Genomic DNA, 20,101 nt, shown 5'->3' with positions numbered 1-20,101 from the left:
TGTCACAATCATTAACTAAGTTGACCCAGGCGGAATCCCTAAGTCTTTTGATGCTGTTAGCACAGAATTAAGTTGTTTTGTATCAATAAAAAATGTACTGTATTCAACGTAGCACAGAGGTTTCATTACATACTGTAGGTTTACAAAATGTGTTATTTTCACAGTATGGCTATTATTGATATCATTAATGCTAGATTTAAATAAAAAATAAATACACAGATTTCAGTTTACATTTAAATTTGATCAGATTCAACATGATGCTGTGTGTCAAAGGTGACTTCAAACATAGAACCATGCGTCACATGCATGAAGTCACAAAACAACCGCCATACACGTAACGTGCAGTTTACAAAGGGTTGCACTACTTTTTAGCCCTAACATGTTGACGCACAAAAACATTTAAAATATCCTTTTAGTACATAGACTCCAGTGACTGCAGACAGAAGGCAGCGGACAAAGGAAATAAAACCAACCCTCAGCTCATTTGTTTACATAATCCCTTTAAAACATAATTTAAAAATACTTATAGGTGTCTGATTTGGGGTAAAAAAAAAAAAGGGCTCCAAGCACCCATACGTGACCCCTTAAACATGACACTCTGCCCTTTGATCCGAGGGGGGATTGCCCATTAAAGTCAGGTCAGTCTCTCCAAAGTGAAATATTACCAGTGGCGAATTCAGGGGTTAAATATGGGTTGTATAGATATAAGTATAAATAATGTAAATGTAGCCATGCCTGGTTTTGGCTACCAGTCTGCCATCCTTGTCATGTAAGCCCCGGTAATAGGGCAGGCGGTGACAGGACCAATCATGGGTTTTCCCCACAGAGGCAGCTACCTTGAGTGACAGGGGAGGAGGTGGGACAAGGCCTGTGTTCTACCCAATCCTGGGTTCAGACCTTGTACCTTCCTCCCACCTTACTTAAGGGGATGCACCACCAAATTTAGGCAGCTGTCTCTACCATTGAGACAGGTAACACACAGGATTATCTGCGCATTGGCATCCCCTGTTCCTCTTCCCCTTGGGGGAGAGTGAGTGATTACCATTCCCCTGTCCCTGCTAGAGGGGCAGGGAAGAGTAAGGACTGAATCTGGTGCCCTTGGCCCAGAGTGGAGGTCCAGGGACCATCCCAAGTTTGGAGACCTGCATTGAGCTGTATTGGGCAGAAGCCTGTGTGATACTATGTATGCAGAGGAATAACTCGGTTCCAGTTATCTATAACTCCTGCCTGGTGTGCAATCTTTCTGGGGGGGGAGTGGAGTACGTTTCTTCTGTTGGAGATTGCCTCCATACACCTGGAGCCTGCGGCAGATGGAGGTGCTGTGTCACCAGAGATAAATGTTGGGTATGTACTGTAAGGATTCTGCTCGATCCGTGCCGGTTTTGCTGCCAGTTCAGGTTTTCAGTCTCTCCTGCCCTTTCTGCTCAAACTGGCCATTTTGGGTACTGCCAGCCTGCTATATACGGCTGCAGTTCCTGGTGGGAGTCGCTGAGCAGAGTTCTGTTTGCTGCAGCTCCGTTTGATCTTCGCTGTCACGCATTACTCTTTCGCCTATTTGGAATCCCTGACCCTGACCTTCCGCCTGTCGCCTAGACTCCGCACCTCTGCGCTGACCTTTTGCCTTTCACCACTGCCGCTAGCCCTGATCTCTGCCTGCTTACCGACTACGAATACTCTTACAGGACTCTGTCCTTGGGCTCTGGTCGGTTATTTTGCATTCCTACCTCAGCCCTGCGGGTCTGCTTCCTGATTCGAGACGAGCACCGTTACATGTACCCCAGAAGCCTGTCCAGAAGTTCCCACAACCATCGGAGGACCACTCTGCATTCTGTGAGCCAACAGGTAGCAGGCACCGGACACCTGGTAACAGGAGAACCTCCCAGAGGGGGGGGGGGGAAACACCGCTACATAAGTATAAATATTTTTCAGTCATTTGTTAAACCATTTACTTTTTCTAAGAGAGCAAATGGTTTGGAGGGTTTCTACAGTCTTTAGCTAGCCTCTTTTGGTGATGACACAGTTTGTCTGTTCGTAAATCCACAGGTAAAAAGATTTATTTTCTCTCCTGCTCAGTTTCCAAAATAATTACAAAGTCATCGTTAAACAATTAACAGAAGTTGGTCGTTAGCGTTTCATTAGCATGAAAACATGTATTTTTCACAAGATACATATACTGTAAGTAAACTGGTCTCCTGAAAAGGGGTTTGATCTTTCTAAAGTAACTAATTACACGAAAAAAAATAGTTTTCCCTGCTTTGAATTGCATTGTAGGTCCTTCTGGCATTGAAAGGGTTAAGCAGGGAAACCACTTTTTAGCCCAGGACTACCGGACAGGAGTTTTCTATTAAGGAAGGAGTCAGGGTTCTTTAGACTAAGTGACCTGGGCCCCGATCAGAAAATTAAACCGTTTGCAGATATACAAAAGGAAAAAAAACCATGCCGAATAAAGAAATATTTAGGTACCTGCAACTCAAAGCCTTATACCAAAGTCCGGGCCCCAAGGTCCCCCTGACAAAATACGAAACCTGTCTAGAAGACGAGGGATCAGCAGGGCGTATCACCCAAATATACGGAATGGTAGTTAGGTCCCCCATCCATGCCCACACAAAATTCAAATACATGACCCAATGAGAAAATGACCTGGGGGAGGATTTGACGAGGACTCCTGGGACGACATACTCCTAGCACTAGCCAAGTGCTCTATCTCCCCGGTAGTCAGGGAAAATGGGTACAAAGTACTGATGAGGTGGTACCTAATGCCCAGTTGCTTTCCAGGTTTATCCCAGGCTAACCCTCAGACTGCCCAAAGGGATGTGGAGGCCAGGCCTCTTTCATTCACATGTGGTGGACTTGCCCCAGGGTATCAGCGTTATGGCAAAACGTGAGAAGGTTGACCCAGGGAATCCTGCAAGTAGACTTGGATATGGATCCCTGGCTCTTCCTACTAAACAGATCGTCTGACGCTCTATCTAGACAGGAAAACAGAATAGTCTCCCACATCTCCACGGCAACCAGATGTGAAATGGCCGCAGTATGGAAGCAGTTAGGAATCCCCACCTTATCTAAAATAAAAAACAGACTGGGCTTCATCTGTCAAATGGAGAAGCTCCTGAGTCTGACAAACTATTCCTGCAGTCTGGGAGCCCTGGATTCACTCAGCGGGTATACAAGGCATAGATACTAGGTCAATCCTGCTATAGTCATTCCAAAAGGCGGGTCACAGAGAGTCCGTTAGGTATAGAAAGGTGCCCTCTCTCCAACACATCCGTACTCGTTCCAGGAGCAAGAGTTAAAACTAGATTGTCCCAGGTCCATTGACGGGCCAGCCCACTCCAAGCTACCACACAACACTGTACCAAGAGACAAACACGACCCACAGTGTGAGGCCTCATCTCTGAGCGCCCCAGGGTACATGTCTGATACGCGAGACCAGTTATGTAACATATGTAATCCATAACTTGTGATGTATGTAATATGTATGGTCCCCCTCCCTTATGATTTCTGTACCCCCCCACTCACCCCTCCTATTCCTTATTCTTTTCTGTCCCCCCCCTGCCCCGAATAACTTCAATAAAAATTTAAGTAACAAAAAAAAAGAAAGGGTTAAGCAGACCTCTGTAACGAACTTAAGCTGTTGACAATAATTGCTGTCTGGCCTCTGATGTTGTACCGAGACAATTTGTGCATAGACAGACTGTTCTCTAACGATTATGATGTTAATGTTTTCAATGCAAATAGGTATCATGCATTCATCGTGCAGCAGATGCGTATTATCGGCTTCAAAGGGTCTGTCCCTCCTAGGGCAAAATTGTACTAATGGCAGAGACATGTTTAAGGAGTCACATCTGGGTGATGTATGCCTGTCATACCAAAATATGACACCTATAAGTACTTTACAGGAACAAATCCTCCCTAAGTCTCCTGGTCAGAAAGCGTATTGCACAGCAGATGCTAATGCCAATTATTGACTATGGAGACATAGTATATGGCTCGGCTCCTCAAACCCACCTTAGCAAACTTGACACCCTCTACAATTCAATTTGTCGTTTTGTTCTCCAATGCAACTACAACACACATCACTGCGAAATGCTCAAAGAACTAGATTGGTCATCACTAGAGTCTAGGCGCAAAGTTCACCTTTCCTGTCTCACCCTCAAATACTTTCTGGGCAAGCTACCCAGCTACCTGAACAAGCTCCTCACCCCTACCACATGCAGTACCTATCACCTGAGATCAGACCCCAAAAGACTATTCATGGTCCCAAGGCTCAACAAAGTATCCGGACGTTCCTCCTTCTCCTTCTGTGCACCCCAAAACTGGAACAACCTACCAGAGACTCTCATATCCACCACCAGCTTAAGTTCTTTCAAATCTAAGGCTGTCTCACACTTTAATCTGGTCTGTAACTGTTTCATACGCTCATAATATATATTTTCTTTAACTGTGCACGCAATGTCTTGTATATAATGTATACCTTGTTCATTTATGTAACTGTATTTGTAACCATGTATTATTTTGTTTTACTCTGTGCCCAGGACATACTTGAAAACGAGAGGTAACTCTCAATGTATTACTTCCTGGTAAAATATTTTATAAATAAAAAAAAATTTTTTTTTTAAAATCATTTGTTAAAGTTACTATGTAAACATGGTGAGCTGAGACTTTGGAGGGGTTTGATTTCACTCTGTCCATTTTGTCTGATGTCACTGTGTTCAACAAGAGTTTGCACAGGCAAATCCCCCACTCGCCATCTCGTTATCCTCGTATCTTTGTTGCTTCTCTGACAGTATGGGCTACGGGTGGATTGTACGTTTAAATAGAAATAGCAGGGTGGTTTTACATCCTCAGAAGGTCCACATTAGATGAACAAACGTTTTTCCTATTTTGTTAGGGGCAATGTGATGCTTTTCACTTACTGTAAATGTTTTGCAGTGTTGCACAATACTTAAACCATTCAACAGAACTTGTATAAAGTATTGTGACATTTCTTCACACCTCTTACTGAAAATATGGGCTCCTGGAAGTAGCAAGAATCCATATTGTTTTATCCCGAAAGTAAACAGAATCCATATTGTATTATCCCTTAAGTAGCCAAAATCTCATTCTGTTTAATCACAGAAGTGGCCAGTATCCCATACTGTATTATCCCAGAAGTGGCCAGTATCCCATACTGTATTATACCAGAAGTGGCCAGTATCCCATACTGTATTATACCAGAAGTGGCCAGTATCCCATACTGTATTATCCCAGAAGTGGCCAGTATCCCATACTGTATTATCCCAGAAGTGGCCAGTATCCCATACTGTATTATCCCAGAAGTGGCCAGTATCCCATACTGTATTATCCCAGAAGTGGCCAGTATCCCATACTGTATTATCCCTGAAGTGGCCAGTATACCATACTGTATTATCCCAGAAGTGGCCAGTATCCCATACTGTATTATCCCAGAAGTGGCCAGTATCCCATACTGTATTATCCCAGAAGTGGCCAGTATCCCATACTGTATTATCCCAGAAGTGGCCAGTATCCCATACTGTATTATCCCAGAAGTGGCCAGTATCCCATACTGTATTATCCCAGAAGTGGCCAGTATCCCATACTGTATTATCCCAGAAGTGGCCAGTATCCCATACTGTATTATCCCAGAAGTGGCCAGTATCCCATACTGTATTATCCCAGAAGTGGCCAGTATCCCATACTGTATTATCCCAGAAGTGGCCAGTATCCCATACTGTATTATCCCAGAAGTGGCCAGTATCCCATACTGTATTATCCCAGAAGTGGCCAGTATCCCACACTGTATTATCCCAGAAGTGGCCAGTATCCCATACTGTATTATCCCAGAAGTGGCCAGCATCCCATACTGTATTATCCCAGAAGTGGCCAGTATCCCACACTGTATTATCCCAGAAGTGGCCAGTATCCCATACTGTATTATCCCAGAAGTGGCCAGTATCCCATACTGTATTATCCCAGAAGTGGCCAGTATCCCATACTGTATTATCCCAGAAGTGGCCAGTATCCCATACTGTATTATCCCAGAAGTGGCCAGTATCCCATACTGTATTATCCCAGAAGTGGCCAGTATCCCATACTTACCAACAAGAAATTGTGGTAAGGTGGAGATCTAAAATGATCAGCAAATTGCAAAATAAAGACAAATGTTGATCTGTGTATATATTATAATAGAGGTACTAGTGTCAAAGGTGGAGAACCCTTTTACCGCCTAAACAACCAGACTGTAACCCTACAAGAAGACACTGCACTTCCAAAATGTGAATCAAACAATGTTATCCAAATATAAAAATGTACAACAAAGCAGTAATTGATAACAAATCAACAAACATAAAACACAGAAAAAATAAAAATATACAATATACTGTATAACATAACGCAAAAAATTATAGTGACATCCTACAATGGTAATGAAATGCTAGCATTACGTTTCGGGGTACCAACCCTTTCATCAGATACCTCCTGAAGTTCTGCTAAACTCATCAATCCCGGAAGTAGATGGCTGAAGCCATCGCTGGTCCCCTTTCCCACACAATCAATGATCCCATCTCATGACGCTATTCCCGTCTCCCTGGTAACCCTGTATACATCTACAAAATGCCTAATACATTTATATAACCAAAGCAAGAAGAAAAACAATGTACAAAACTGTAGCCAGACTCTAGATTGCTGTATCCCCTTAGTAGCTAGAATCCATACTGTTTTATCCTAGAAGAAGCCAGAATCCCATACTGTTTTATCCCCTTATAACCAACATTGTCAGGAATCTTCCACCCCCCAAACCACCACCTTCCCCCACTTCAGGGTTTGCTAAATACAGATACTCAAATAATTCTGCATAGCTTGAAAACCATCCGGTCTGAAGCAATGAAGTAGTTTACTCTATGTCACCAAAAATGAGGCAACAGACATGGAAATAATACTCCCCCCCTCATACACAGAGAAGACTTTTCCACTTGCGACATCATTCATGGTGTCACCATGACACATAGACACTGAGCGCAGACGGGATTATAAGGAGTTATTGATGAATCGTGTGGGTGCCTCATGACGTAGCCACAACAGCTTTGAGGGTCGGCATGGCAGGGGCCCAAAGTACCACGTCATGGGCTTTCTGCAAATTTTCACGGGGAGATGGCGTTTAGTGCTCCAGATCGCGATCTGTCCAGAACAGGACTCCTCCGTACGCCTCAGCAGTGACGTCGCGATCACGGGATCGCTCCGAGCTCATGTATGACACTGGGAGGCTGCAGTGAGTTGAGATTCATTAGTAAGCTCTCTGGCTCCTGCTTCTTCTGGAAGGTACTGGCCATCAGGGGGATGACTGCATTAGCTAGCTTCAGTGGGAAACATACTTTTACGTGAGAAGAAAACCAGCAGTCTCATCTCTTATCAATTATCCTAATTAATCACAAACCCTAGACTAGGAGTGGCCAACTCAAGTCCTCAAGAGCCAGCAACAAGTCAGGTTTTCATTATATCTCTGCTTCAGCACAGGTGGGTCAATCAGTGGCTCAGTCCCCTCCCTGCAGCACCGCCAGCCACCCCCCCCCCCTGCATCACCCCCAGCCACCGCCCTCCCACAGCACCGCCCCTCCCACCCCCCCTAACAGCAAGGCCCTCTGCAGCAACCGACACACCGCCCCCTCCCCCCGCAGCAACGCCCCTCTGCAGCCACCGGCACACCGCCCCCCCCCCCTGCAGCACCGCCAACCCCCGCAGCACCGCCACCCACCACCCCCTCGTAGCACCGCCACCCCCTCCTCCAGCAACCGACACACTGCCCCCCCCCCCCTTACCCCGGTGCAGCCACCGGCCTCCCACAGCCACAGGGCCTGACCTGAGACCATCCCCAAGGTAAGTCTGATTTTTATATGTATTGGAAGGGTCAGGTATTTTTATATGTATTGGCGGGGTTAGGGTATTTAATATATGTATTGGGGGGTTGGGGTATATTTTTGATATGTTTTTGGTGGAGTTTGGGGTATATTTTTATATGTATTGGGGGGGGGTTGAGTACTTTTTATATATGTATTGGGGAGGTGGGGGTATTTTTATATGTATTGGGGGGTATTTTTATATGTATTGGGGGGACGTGGGGGTATTTTTTTATATGTATTGGGAGGGTCTTGCATATTTTAGCATTGTGTCCAGTATTTTTGGACACGCCAGCTGGCAACCCTTGCCGCCGTTCCCCCCCCCCCCCAGCCACCCTACAGTCACCGGCCTAACGCGGCACCCTCTTCGCAGCCACCGGCCCTCCCACAGCAACGGCCCCCCACAGTAGCAACCACCGGCACCACCCCCCCAGTAGCAGCAACAGGCCCACCGCCACCTCCCACAGCCACCGGCCCCAACCTGCACCCCACAGCCACCGGCCCACCTCGCACCCCGCAGCCACCGGCCACCTCGCACCCCGCAGCCATTGGCCACCTCGCACCCCGCAGCCACCGGCCCCTCCCACAGCCACCGCCCCCTCCCACAGCCACCGGCCCACCTCGCAGCCACCGGGCCCAACCCGCACCCCGCAGCCACCGGCCCCAACCCGCACACCGCAGCCACCGGCCCCTCCCACAGCCACCGGCCCAACCCGCACCCCGCAGCCACCGGCCCCTCCCACAGCCACCGCCCCCTCCCACAGCCACCGGCCCACCTCGCACCCCGCAGCCACCGGCCACCTCGCACCCCGCAGCCACCGGCCACCTCGCACCCCGCAGCCACCGGCCCCTCCCACAGCCACCGCCCCCTCCCACAGCCACCGGCCCACCTCGCACCCCGCAGCCACCGGCCACCTCGCACCCCGCAGCCACCGGCCCACCTCGCACCCCGCAGCCACCGGGCCCAACCCGCACCCCGCAGCCACCGGCCCACCTCGCACCCCGCAGCCACCGGGCCCAACCCGCACCCCGCAGCCACCGGCCCACCTCGCACCCCGCAGCCACCGGCCCCAACCCGCACCCCGCAGCCACCGGGCCCAACCCGCACCCCGCAGCCACCGGCCACCTCGCACCCCGCAGCCACCGGCCCACCTCGCACCCCGCAGCCACCGGGCCCAACCCGCACCCCGCAGCCACCGGCCCACCTCGCACCCCGCAGCCACCGGCCCCAACCCGCACCCCGCAGCCACCGGGCCCAACCCGCACCCCGCAGCCACCGGCCCACCTCGCACCCCGCAGCCACCGGCCCCAACCCGCACCCCGCAGCCACCGGGCCCAACCCGCACCCCGCAGCCACCGGCCCCTCCCACAGCCACCGCCCCCTCCCACAGCCACCGGCCCACCTCGCACCCCGCAGCCACCGGCCACCTCGCACCCCGCAGCCACCGGCCACCTCGCACCCCGCAGCCACCGGCCCCTCCCACAGCCACCGCCCCCTCCCACAGCCACCGGCCCACCTTGCACCCCGCAGCCACCGGCCACCTCGCACCCCGCAGCCACCGGCCCACCTCGCACCCCGCAGCCACCGGGCCCAACCCGCACCCCGCAGCCACCGGCCCCTCCCACAGCCACCGCCCCCTCCCACAGCCACCGGCCCACCTCGCACCCCGCAGCCACCGGCCCCAACCCGCACCCCGCAGCCACCGCCCCCTCCCACAGCCACCGGCCCACCTCGCACCCCGCAGCCACCGGGCCCAACCCGCACCCCGCAGCCACCGGCCCACCTCGCACCCCGCAGCCACCGGCCCCAACCCGCACCCCGCAGCCACCGGGCCCAACCCGCACCCCGCAGCCACCGGGCCCAACTCGCACCCCGCAGCCACCGGGCCCAACCCGCACCCCGCAGCCACCGCCCCCTCCCACAGCCACCGGGCCCAACCCGCACCCCGCAGCCACCGCCCCCTCCCACAGCCCCCTCCCACAGCCACCGGGCCTGACCTGAGAACATCCACACGGTAAGTCTGATTTTTATTTGTATTGGGGGTGTATTTTTTTTATGTATTGTGGTGTGGGTGTATATTTATATGTGTAGTGGGGTGGTGGGGGTGTATATTTATATGTGTAGTGGGGTGGTGGGGGTGTATTTTTATATGTATTAAGGGGGTGGGGGTATATTTATATGTGTATTGGGGGGGGTGGGGGTGTATTTTTATATGAATTGGGGGGGTGGGGGTGTATTTTTATATGTATGGGGGGGTGTATTTTTATATGTATTGGGTGGGGTGGGGGTGTATTTTTATATGTATTGGGGGGGTGGGGGTGTATTTTTATATGAATTGGGGGGGTGGGGGTGTATTTTTATATGTATGGGGGGGTGTATTTTTATATGTATTGGGGGGGGTGGGGGTGTATTTTTATATAAATTGGGGGAGTGGGGGTGTATTTTTATATGTATGGGGGGGTGGGGGTGTATTTTTATATGAATTGGGGGGGTGGGGGTGTATTTTTATATGTGTGGGGGGGTGTATTTTTATATGTATTGGGGGGTGGGGGTGTATTTTTATATGAATTGGGGGGGTGGGGGTGTATTTTTATATGTATTGGGGGGTTAAGTAAAAGTTGAGCGCTAAAAAAATAATTCTGTGGTAGGTGCGCTATGGGTTGGGTGGGGGGGGCTGCTTCTTTCATTTGTCATGGGCCCCATGATTTCTGTTGGCGGCCCTGTGGACAGGGACTGTGTCTGTAAAAATCATATGTACAATGCTGCTTACTGCACACTATAATGAGAAGCTATTTGAGTCCCAGTGGGAGAAAAGCACTATATCAAATAAAGTTGTTGTTGAATCAATTTTTCTTTTGAAAGGAAATATGACTTACTTTTTAAATTAAAAAAAAAGTAGTGGTAACCTAGGTTTGTACAGATAAAAGTAGCACTAATAAGTGTACCCACAGCTAACAGTATCAGTGTTGTACATAGACCACAAAGATGTTCTGACTTAAGATCTATTTAAACACCCTGGTTCAACCTTTTGTTTCCATTTCCTGCATGGTAGGAAAGTTTGAGAGGGGGAGAGACACAGAGCAAGAGAGGGGGGAAGAGAGACAAGAGGGAGTGGGGGGGATGAGAGAGAGAGAGGTGTGTGTTGGTGTGAAGTAATTAAAATATTTGTTAACTTTTCAATGCTTTGGAGTGGTTTTACATGCTTTATCTAATTTCTTTGATAATACAACGGGTTGTCAGGTCTACAGTGAAATTGTACTTGTAAAGTAATGATGATGCCATAATTAGCTAAACAGATAAACATACAGTACATCGTTGACATGCATGAATTCAGCAGACCCCAAAAGAAAAAATACATATTTATTTTTCGCAGGATACAGTTACAATTGTCACTTTACAGCTGGTTAAGCCCTTTCTTAGAAAGCCAAATTAGACAGATAAGGTGTTTCATTTATTTCTCACCTTGATGCATGGGACTGCCCTTTAAATCATTTTGGAGTGTCAGAAAAATTAGTTTTTCTGTTTAGAATGGGGATCCTAAATGAGGGTAAGGTGTCTGTCAATCGTTTCTGCTCAATGATGTCCACTCCCCATCCTCCAACTGTATCTATTAAGCAAGTTCGGTACCGTCCTGTTTGTATTAAACATCCTGTTTGTATTAAAACCCGGTGTATCTATTGTTCCCAATTCTGTCAGTGGTTGAAGCTCGGAATCTTCAGCTAATTAAAGCAACTGGGAGGCTGATGACTAATTATTGCAGATGCAGCTGCCATTATTTTAATAAATCACGCGGTGCATACCTCGGAATACCCATGTCATGGCGCGGGATTTCTTCCAACCGTACCGCTTTAAGACGCGAGTGCAGAAAATGGCATTTTAGTGTTCTGGCTTTTAAACACCTGAAAGTGACACAGTAGTACAGTACTGTACACATTACAATTCATTCATTTCCTTACATTTAATTGCACACAATCCATGAAATTCAAACAAAGCAACCGCGATAAACACGTGTGCCTGGGGCGATTGGCCGCATTCGTGCCACGTGGAGTACAGCAGCGCACACAAAAACAGCGCCGTGATTTCTTAAAATAATGGCCGCTGTGTCTGTAGGTGATTAGGTGGTATGGGCTAATTGAACATCACGTCTATTGTGTGTGTATACAAATAAATCCCAAAATACACATATAATACTTGTAATATGATCAGCACATGTAGTTAATTGCAAACCTTTTTTTCACAGTGCATCCCTAGGAAGTGTCTCTTACTGTGCTTGGAAGTCTCTTTCCTGTACTAACAGAGCAAATAAACTGGACCTATTTTCCTGCGTCAAATGTTGGAAGACCTAAAACCCTTTTAAAGTTGGATATCTTTACTTGATTTAAAGCCAGTCCCTGTCCCGTCCCCCAAATGAAAAACAAAAAATGTGACCGCCTGTCGTGCCAAGAAGTAAGTTTGAACTGCGCCCCCCCTTCCGCCCGCACGCGCCCGCACGCGCCCGCACGCGCCCGCACGCCTGCCTGCCATAAGGCAGTCTGTTCGCTCAGCGTCTGCGGTACCATGGCCCCCGCCTGTGGGAGCCGATCCGGGACTCCATGGATCAGAAAGGAGGTTTTAGTTTTTTTTTTTTTTTAATGAGATCAAAACTAGCAGAATGCAATGTTGAGAACAGGTGAATATAAATACTAAATATGTACATAAACATACCAAAATATCTGTGTGTTTTTTTAAGATATCAGGAAAGTGTCGCTTGAATGATAAACAAATCTATGAGCTATATCAATGGAAAGTGAAACGCCCGGCAATGTTATCTGTTGTTAGAAGGTGCTTGCATACTCCATTGAAATGTTTTTTTTTATATACATGGGCATCCCAGGAAAGTATTATAAATTCATATATTCTCTCCCAGGATCAAAAGGAACCAATGACAGTGAAACTTTTAAGGGGTTAAGACTAGGGGATTAGGGATAACAGCTATAAAAGACAAAACAGACACATAGATATTTTGAATCTTTTTTTACTTTATACTGCGGCGCCGCTGGCGCTGACCGAGCGGTGACGTCACTGCTCTCCAAGCAGGAGCGCCGGGTGCCCTGGCTATTTCGCAAACAGGCGCAGGGGGGGGTGCATTGCAGGCAAATTGAGCGCGCTTCAAAGTGAGCGTGCATGCCGGCGCCCCCCGTGTGAGCGGCGACTTGCAGATATACATTTATGTAATTAAAAGCGGCAAGCACCGAGAGGAGAACACATACATGTAGGCAGCCTATTGTCACAAGCCATACAGTAGTTGAACTGCAGAGGCCAATTCTGGGAACTGACATGTACAGTGGCAGATTAAAAAAATGCCACCCTTACCTGGTGCCACCCTTACCTGGTGCCACCCTTACGCACTTACCTGGTGCCACCCTTACCTGGTGCCACCCTTACCTGGTGCCACCCTTATCCTGGTGCCACCCTTACCTGGTGCCACCCTTAAGCACTTACCTGGTGCCACCCTTACCTGGTGCCACCCTTACCTGGTGCCACCCTTACCTGGTGCCACCCTTACCTGGTGCCACCCTTATCCTGGTGCCACCCTTACCTGGTGCCACCCTTACCTGGTGCCACCCTTATCCTGGTGCCACCCTTACCTGGTGCCACCCTTAAGCACTTACCTGGTGCCACCCTTACCTGGTGCCACCCTTACCTGGTGCCACCCTTATCCTGGTGCCACCCTTATCCTGGTGCCACCCTTACCTGGTGCCACCCTATCCTGGTGCCACCCTTATCCTGGTGCCACCCTTATCCTGGTGCCACCCTTACCTGGTGCCACCCTTAAGCACTTACCTGGTGCCACCCTTACCTGGTGCCACCCTTACCTGGTGCCACCCTTATCCTGGTGCCACCCTTATCCTGGTGCCACCCTTACCTGGTGCCACCCTTATCCTTGTGCCGTGTGAAGTCACATTGCCACCAGCGCATGCGCAATTGGTGCTTGCCGCCCACGCATGTGCGATTGGCGCCTGCCGCCCGTGCATGCGCAATCGGCGCATTACCCATGATGCTTGTCTGCTGTTTAATTATTATTACCCTAATTAGGCATAGACCTCATAGCGGGCAAAAACAAATGAATCAATAAAATTGTCTTCTTAAGAAATATTTAATTACCCCTGTATAAAAATGTTTACTTATTTGCTTCTCGAGTAAAAACAATAAGTCTGTGTCACTTTTCTTGGGGCTTCGCTTAATTCAAATGTTTTCTGGCATTTCTTGTTCTATCCCCTTAATCTGTTCAAACAAATAATGCTGACATCATTAGTCAGACACAATATCAAAGAGAAAAACTCTGGAAGAACCATCTCTCTTCATATAGAACAGTTTACAAAACGGTCTAATCACAAAGAGATTAGGTGAAAATGATATAACTACAAGGAACATAGTTAATGGTTTAAAATGTAAAAAAAAAAGCTGTGTGTGCTGTGCACGCGCATAGTAAGTGAAACTTCTTTGACTTTTGTCACAGAAATTGTATTTGTATTGGTGATGTTTTAATTAAAAATCAAAATACAATTTCATTGACAAAACGCAAATAAATTTGACTTAGAATGCGCGTGCTCGGCACACATCCCCTGTATTAGCTATTTGCACTAAGTGTGAATTCCTCGTGTGTGACTGTGACTGAGTGTGGGTGTGACTGAGTGTGCGGGTGACTGTGAGTGTGCGGGTGACTGTGCGTGTGACTGCGTGTGCGTGTAACTGTGACTGAGTGTGCGGGTGACTGTGAGTGTGCGGGTGACTGTGAGTGTGCGGGTGACTGTGAGTGTGCGGGTGACTGAGTGTGCGGGTGACTGTGAGTGTGCGTGTGACTGTGTGTGTGCGTGTGACTGAGATGTGTTTTTAGTCTCACCCTTTATATTCTGCATGAATACACCATGTTTGTAAAATTAGTACCATTATTATAGTGTCCTTTGCTCAAATAACTGTGCTCTCTCTTGCAGTCAAGCACAACACCACTGAGGTTGTATTAGTACTGTGACCACTGCATTTTACAATCTGATATATTGCTGACTTTGTATAGATCAGATATTTCCAGTACACAGAAGAATGTTATATTTCATTTGGGTTGACAGTTGAGATTTGTCATACAGATACCTTGCTATTTCCTTAACCCTGAGTATTTACTAGCACTGAGATTTCCAGTGTTTAGTGTGTCCTGTTTTGACAGTCTTTAATTGTTCTGCTGAAGGCTCATGCCAGTCTGGATGATTCCTTCAGTGCATATTAGCAGAGAGCACAGAACACCAGGAGCTGCATGCAGCTATATCTCACCATCAGAAGCAGCATCGGCAGCATCTGACACTGACTGTACCTTATTCATACACACACACAGGCACTGAACGGCTGGCTGCAAGGGCAGGGAATGCACATCCACTTCTGCCCTGTCCTGCTACTCGCTGCACACACACAGAATCACTAGGACTGTGATGTTTTCAATGTGATGTCCCTCTCCCCAGCCTATTCTTGCTTTTGATATCCTTTAAAGTGGACATCGTTGCTAGGTCCGATCTCATCACTCCCTCCCTCCCTCGCTCCACCCTCCCTCCCTCGCTCCTCCTTCCCTCCTCCCTTCCTGTCAGCGACACACTGCTCTGCTTCCTCCCGGTTACCCTCCATGATCCCTGGGCTCCTCTCCCCCTCCTCCGACCCCGGCGGCGCTCAGTCAGCGGGACACAGGGAAGCGGAGGGAGGAGAGAGGCTGAGCAGCGGCTCACTGAGTCTGATTTAAAATCCCAGCGTCTGCCTTTCACTCTAGCACCGGAAGCTCTGCAGCAGCCATCTTGCTACACCCATGGCAGCTGACGACGTGTGGGGGTAACGGCGGCCGTTAGGAGCGGCGCCGGCGGCTATTGCCGCCGCCGCATGTCACAGCGGGTGTGTGGGCAGCATGTCACAGCGGGTGTGTGGGGGGGGAGCGGCGGCTGTTAGGAGCGGCTGTTAGGAGCGGCTGTTAGGAGCGGCTGTTAGGAGCCGCCGCCGCCGCATGTCACAGTAGACGCGGGGGAGGGGGGGGGACCCGTGACGTCACGTCACTTCCGTTTCACATTTCGCCCCTAACTCTCCAGTTTTACTCCATAAGAATAGGTGCCACTAAAGAAGTTTCACTTCAAAAACGTATTATACAGCTAAACTCCCTTATAACGCTGTGCTTGGGGTCCAAAGAATCACATTGCGTTATAGCGGATCGCGTTAGAAATAATGTACAATTGTATGCACTGTACAATAAAGTATTGTAAAGTATTCATAAATCCAAAAATTGGGAGCCACGCTTGCATCGCGTTATAAGCGGATTCGCGTTGTAACGGATCTCGATATAACGGGGTTGAACTGTACTTGTTTGATTTGCATAAGAAGGGTTTCAGACCCCTACATTAGAACATGCCACTGCCGTTAGTTCAGTTTTGTCCTAGGAGGGACTAATAAGTACATTTTGTAAATGGCTGTTTGACCTTTGTTAGCTTTGCAATTGAAATGAATGCAAAATCCAGAAGAGAACGCATGCACAAGTTATTTACAGCGGCAGAAAAGGGAAGATGGTGCTTCCGTTTCAGCACATAGAGAAGTACAGCAAGGCAAAGGAAAAAGGGACTTGGGTTTTGTACACTTTACTATAAGGCTAAGGCCATACAGCGTGAAGCGGGACATTTTCTGTCCATGGTAGACGTGCCGTGGGGGCGTGACTAGGGGCGTCACAGAGCTGGTTAGCCCTCATTGGGCGAACCGCTCACGTGACTTGGCTGTCGTGCCAAGAAATCAGTTTCTTAAACATACTGGACACCTAACAAGCTCCTATTGAACCCCCAAAATAACCACAACATATATATAAGCATATGAGTGTCACAGAGGAGTGCTACTGAGCATGGCAATATATATTTAAAACCAGAGACCTGTACATTACCAGGAAAAGCACTCTGTATTAGAGTTGTCACAACCATACTGCAAGCAAGCCAGTTCCCCTGAGTGGAAGATGCTATGGAGTGAGCCCTTAACCATTTAAATGTGGGAGGGGGTGAGCTTCAATTAGGTAGGAGGTTGCCACCCTCCAAACAGTCAAGACTAGCTGAACAAGAATTGTAAAACATACTGGACACCTAACAAGCTCCTATTGAACCCCCAAAAGAACCACAACATATATATAAGCATATGAGTGTCGCAGAGGAGTGCTACTGAGCATGGCAATATATATTTAAAACCAGAGACAGAACATAAAACACAGACAGAGCTCAGTTTTAGAACATCCAGTGAAACTCATACACGGTACAGTGCCTAAATATATATGTAATAATATCTATTAAGTAAAATGGTCTTTTAGTTTGACATTTTTGTCCAAAATTGTTGTAAGCCCCTGAGCCAACGGCACGGCAGACCACATTTCAGGGGTCCCTAACGCTAATATAAATTCTTAATAACCTGTGTAATATCAGGAAGAATGATTTATAGTAAATCTGTCAATATTAGTTGCAAAGTTCTAAGTCTGATTGAAGCTTTTATTAACATGTACATTACCAGTTAAAGCACTCTGTATTAGAGTTGTCACAACCATACTGCAAGCAAGCCAGTTCCCCTGAGTGGAAGATGCTATGGAGTGAGCCCTTAACCATTTAAATGTGGGAGGGGGTGAGCTTCAATTAGGTAGGAGGTTGCCACCCTACAAACAGCCAAGACTAGCTGAACAAGAATTGTAAAACATACTGGACACCTAACAAGCTCCTATTGAACCCCCAAAATAACCACAACAGTTTCAACTGATTTCTCGCGCGCCCCCTCCTGCTGCGGTCAATGGGCGCGATCATTGCCTTTTGGCAATGTGATCCCGCCAACGCAGTCTGCGGCAGTATGGACCTGCCCTAAGACTGCATGGGTTTAGATTATATGTATAAGTGATTTTAAAGCAGTCACACATACGGTCAAACGTATGTTTAAAGATAACAGGACATATATATCAAAACAAAATTGATGCAATTCTGGGGCAAAGAAAACTGCACCATCTGTATAAAAAAAAATCCCTTTAAAATCAAATGGATTGTTTGTTTGATACATCTTGAGAAATGTTTTTGTCCCAGAATTACCCCACTTTTACCATGGTACATATGCCCCAACCTTGATGCTATACTTATATTGTATTTTGATCCAGAGGAAGGCACAGGGCCACTGACGGGGTGAGACAAAACAACTGTCGCAGACTTAATGGCAGAGTGGGATCCGGCCCGATGATCCTGGCAGTTAACCTGCTGTGCCCCTTCCACCTCTCCATCCACTCAACAACGCAGAACCCAGGTTAAGACTTCAGTTCTGACCCGGGAAAGCTGTCAGTGGGCCTGAAAAGGCATTCCAAAAAATCACTGTACGATCTGCTAATAATGTTTTACAAGGGAATGAAATGAGGACCCATATATTCCCTAAACAGTGCTAGATTGAGACGCCTTCTTGCTCAAGAAGCCTCATTATGGAGAGTTCAAGAATGCCTCAGAACTAGTCTGTAGCAAAGAATAGGAATAATTACAGTATAGTAATAATTACCACACCTAGTGGAAGGTCCAATCTGCCATTGGGTGTGCCAGATACCTCTGCACCGGGGGAAGGAGGGAGATATGGGCAGGGGTAGTGAGTGGTCCATTTGCCATTTGAAAGCCATTTGATGAGTTTGGTTGTATACAGTGTAGCATGTTCATTGTTCCACGCAGTGAAGCAATGCTGGGAGCCATCTCTCAATCCTTATCATAACACACCATTTTTCTAAGTTATTAAGCACTAATATTCCATAAAACATCTTCCAGTCAAGTAGATGAACAGTTAGGAGTCTTCTGACACCATCTTATGGCATAACACCCCTTACAAAATATGTTTGTGAATACAGGCATACCCCGCATTAACGTACGCAATGGGACCGGAGCATGTATGTAAAGCGAAAATGTACTTAAAGTGAAGCATTACCTTTTCCCCACTTATCGATGCATGTACTGTACTGCAATCTTCATATACGTGCATAACTAATGTAAATAATGCATTTGTAACAGGCTCTATAGTCTCCCCGCTTGCGCACAGCTGCGGTACAGGTAGGGAGCCAGTATTGCTGTTCAGGACGTGCTGACAGGCGCATGCGTGAGCTGCCGTTTTCCTATTGAGCGATATGTACTTACTCGCGAGTGTACTTAAAGTGAGTGTCCTTAAACCGGGGTATGCCTGTATTTAGAAAGGGAAAGCCATAAAGGCAAATCATTTCTTGCAGAGGGGAATCCCACTGAGCGTACGAGGTGTTTCCAATTGTGTAGGACGGTGTTCAAAAGGGAGATCCCCAATTACAATAAAGGAAAGAGTTTAAAGCATGCTCTTCTAAAGTATGTGTGCGAGTTTAAATGATGAAAACAAATAAATATATCGATCATCCTTTTCCTCTCATTCCACTGCTGATACATTCAAATCTTCCACTTGAATCATAGGGTGTTTCATCAATAGCAGATGATTCAAATGTTCTTGAAAATCAGTTCCCTGTTAAGACATTTCTGGTAACTGAGGCTAAGTTAACATTGAAAAACATCAGAAATGCTAGTGAACGTCATGATTTAATAAACAAATTCAATAAACTCTAAATTTCTTTGATCACTGAAAAGATCAAACAGATTGTATTTCTTTTATAAACTGGCGTGAATATTTTAATCCTAATGCAATATGTGAAATAATTTTTGAAGGGACTCTTAATATGTCTGTCTTTGTGAATATTCTAGGAAATGCCTTATAACTAATAGCTGCGAAGGGGAACAACATGTATTGTGTGTCCCATAAACTTTGGTTGGAGTTCGGCTTTGGGCCAACATTTCAAAAACTATTAAACATATGAATTATATATTAGCCAATAAAGTATTTTTTCTACACTGCATTCATTTTTTTGTCCATGATGGTTTTTCTAGCACAAGGTACCAATTTATCAGTTGACAAAAGCAATTGCTTATATTACAGATGTGATCCATGTTTGTTTTAATGCTGACTACATCACAATCCAGAAAAAATACTTTCATCTGAATATTTTTAGTTCAGGTAAATAACTTTGTGTGCTTAATATATATCAGGAAAGGACTAAATATAACAACAACAAAAAGTAAGCTAAATCAAAGTGATGGGCTTCGTGTTTTGGTTTCCCTCTGTGTGCTGCGTGCGTCATGTTTAGCGTTCTGCA

At 47.2% G+C, this 20,101-nt stretch overlaps 1 protein-coding gene across 3 annotated transcripts in view; it reads left to right on the top strand.

The window, feature by feature from the left end:
* The window catches only part of PTPN22 (protein tyrosine phosphatase non-receptor type 22), a 95,936-nt gene that overhangs the window by 8,341 nt on the left and 67,494 nt on the right, over nt 1-20,101 (top strand). Inside the window, exon 1 of one of the 3 annotated variants that reach the window (XM_075615306.1) lies at nt 12,197-12,339. The exons of the other annotated variants lie outside the window; for them this stretch is intronic. Within the exon in view, the coding sequence (XP_075471421.1) occupies nt 12,301-12,339 (39 nt within the window). The 5' untranslated portion in view covers nt 12,197-12,300. Of the gene's footprint in view, nt 1-12,196; nt 12,340-20,101 lie in introns of those variants that run through there. 3 annotated transcript variants of the gene reach the window in all.

The sequence above is a fragment of the Ascaphus truei genome, chromosome 9 (assembly GCF_040206685.1).
Source record: "Ascaphus truei isolate aAscTru1 chromosome 9, aAscTru1.hap1, whole genome shotgun sequence".
NCBI lineage: Eukaryota > Metazoa > Chordata > Amphibia > Anura > Ascaphidae > Ascaphus > Ascaphus truei.
The sequence above is the reverse complement of the archived record's forward strand: the minus strand, read 5'-3'. Positions and strand labels throughout refer to the sequence as shown.